Consider the following 2,500-nt stretch of genomic DNA (forward strand, 5'->3'; position numbering starts at 1 on the left):
CAAAAAACGGACTATGTCACGTCATTTTAGGGTGTTTAGGGGAAATCTTTAGTTAATCACGAGTTTTTTAATTCGGAAATGGTAATGTGGATTTCATTTTCTGATTAAATTATCGTTACATCGCACACATGATGATTGTGAGTAAAAGTGACCTGCCATAAAGTTGAAAAACGTCAGGCCGGTCTTTTTCAAGATTACCCAAATGCAATCCGTTTCAATCTTGTCCATTTGTGTCCATGCATGCTTCTCTTTCCTTTTGCTGTATTTCTTTTATGTTCTTCAACAGTTTTAAGTGGTTATTGCTATGTTTCGTTCTACGTTTTGGGCATTTTGGGTGGCATGAAATTACATCATTCCTGAGCCCACGGTATGTTCAAACTGCGAAAACACGGCGCAAAAACCTTTGTAACCCAAGGAACCCAAGCCGACTATATCATCAGTCGCCGACTTTGAAGCGCAATTCTCATCTGCCTTTCGGCAGAATCTTCAAAACTTACTTCTTTTCCGGCCATTCAATGCAAGTGGGACGTCTTAAAAGAACTTACCTTCCATAAACAATGTGATTTTTCATATTTACTATATGCTCTTCCTCAACCTATAATCGACAGCCTAAGTTGCGCTCCGTCACTTACGCAACACATCCTTCGGGCGCCTTTTTCCTTTAAAAGAGGCATTTGGAAAATAAATAAATAAAACAAGTTTTAAGTTTCCTTTATTGTAATGTGCACTGCCTTAGCTTAATGTTTGTGAATAATGCTGGTTTCTGGTTTCGTTTCCGGAAAGGTTGCAGCCTATTGTTCCTAACTTCGCACCCCTAAGCATTTATCAATCACTAAATGAACATTATGTAACTTAAACGGTCTTATCTATTAGGGAAAATGAATGTAAAACCTTCCTTGTTCTTCACATAGTTAACCCTCTACTAACTATGTTCTTCAGAAGCAAGTCTAACATACTCTGCTGACAGAAATGACCATGTAATACCCTTCCTTCCTCTGTTATGGAAAGAGGATGGCACAGTCGGTTAGTGCGCGGCCTTGGTGCAAGAGGACCCTAGTTCGATCCCCGGATCTCACATCCTTGTTTTGACTTCTTTCCTTTCAGTGTATCTTAAAGTAGCTTTAAATACCCTTAAAACGGAGCACTGATGGAAAGAGGGGGTAACATCAGGGGCACCCAACGTCAATTTTCGGAAAATATCTGTTCGGAAGACGATTTGAGATCTAGAATTTTCGGAACATTTGTTCTAAAATTTCTTGCTTGCCTGCCTGTCCTAGGATTTTCAAACGTCTAAAAAAATGAAATAATTGACCATTTTAACGGATTTTTACCCTAAAAAGGTCACCTAGAATTTTCGGGAGCCCTTTTTCTGGCTGAAATTTTCGAAAAAGTGTGTTTTGATCCCTATAATTTTCGGATCACTAGACTTTCAGCTAGGAAATCAGAACAGATAAAAACAATTTAGGGGGTAAAAATATACCTATATCTACCGTTTAAACACCAAAATACGTTTAACAATGCTATATTTAAGCGGTTTTCTACTATATTCTCGTTGGGTGCCCCTGTAACATGAGCGCACCTTCGCCTTCCTACCCCAAAGGAATTACTTTCATTACAATATTCTTGTATCATGAATCTGTCTGCAAATTTATGTAGGACGTAAATTAAATATTCTTAACCTATTCTCCAGCATTTCTAGTGTCCGTTGTTAGCCACAATATTAAACAATAAATTTAAGTACTTATAGTCTAAAAATATTAAAGGCCAGCGTCTGAAAAAACACTACACTGATAGCAAATTAAACGTTTAACATTTCAATATTTAACTGTGAAAACCCGAAAACCGTGAACACAAAATATTTATGGAATGTTATTGTGTTTCAAGTGAAACCCACCCACGCCCGAGAAAATAAACCGCAACCGGGACGGTGATTAGTTTGTGGTTTTACGTCACTTCTGATTGGTTGCTGCAATGCAATGGGAAATGTCAAAATCAAATCAAAGTCACGGTTTTCGGATTCGAACAGTAGCTTCAACTTTGAAAATTGATAATTGAAAAGTCCTTTTCATGCATCCCTCATTAACTTGTAAACATATACAAAAGTTAATGAAATAAACATATGTAAAGAAGGATTGTTAGTACCAAAATTATCTTTGCCACCTTGAACAAGCTCTCTTTGCATTTTCCTAATTCACCTCAGCTGTCCAACGTTATAGTTGACATAAGTCCATCTTTCGCCAGTGATAACAGCTTGCAACAACATAAATGGGATCTGACAATGATTAAGCATAAAGAATGGCCATGGATCACTAAGATCAAAAACTGCTTCTTTACCACCCAACAAAATGCCCACAAATTCACTGATACTTTGCTGAAGTAAAGCAAATTTGCCAATTTCATTGTAAAGCCAGTAAACGGGCAATGAAGGGACTTGTGGCTCTACATACTCAGATAGCTGGAACTCTATTTCCATAGCACCTCGAATTGCCCGTTCCAAATT

General features: G+C 37.6%; 1 protein-coding gene across 1 annotated transcript in view; it reads right to left on the bottom strand.

The window, feature by feature from the left end:
- Positions 1–695: 695 nt before the first annotated feature.
- The window catches only part of LOC138051171 (uncharacterized), a 16,798-nt gene continuing 14,993 nt past the window's right edge, over positions 696–2,500 (bottom strand). The window contains exon 2 of the mRNA XM_068897332.1: positions 696–2,500. This exon is cut by the window's right edge and continues 1,208 nt beyond it. Coding sequence (XP_068753433.1) covers positions 2,192–2,500 — 309 coding nt within the window. The 3' untranslated portion in view covers positions 696–2,191.

Source organism: Montipora capricornis, chromosome 6 (assembly GCF_036669925.1).
Source record: "Montipora capricornis isolate CH-2021 chromosome 6, ASM3666992v2, whole genome shotgun sequence".
Classification (NCBI taxonomy): Eukaryota; Metazoa; Cnidaria; class Anthozoa; order Scleractinia; family Acroporidae; genus Montipora; species Montipora capricornis.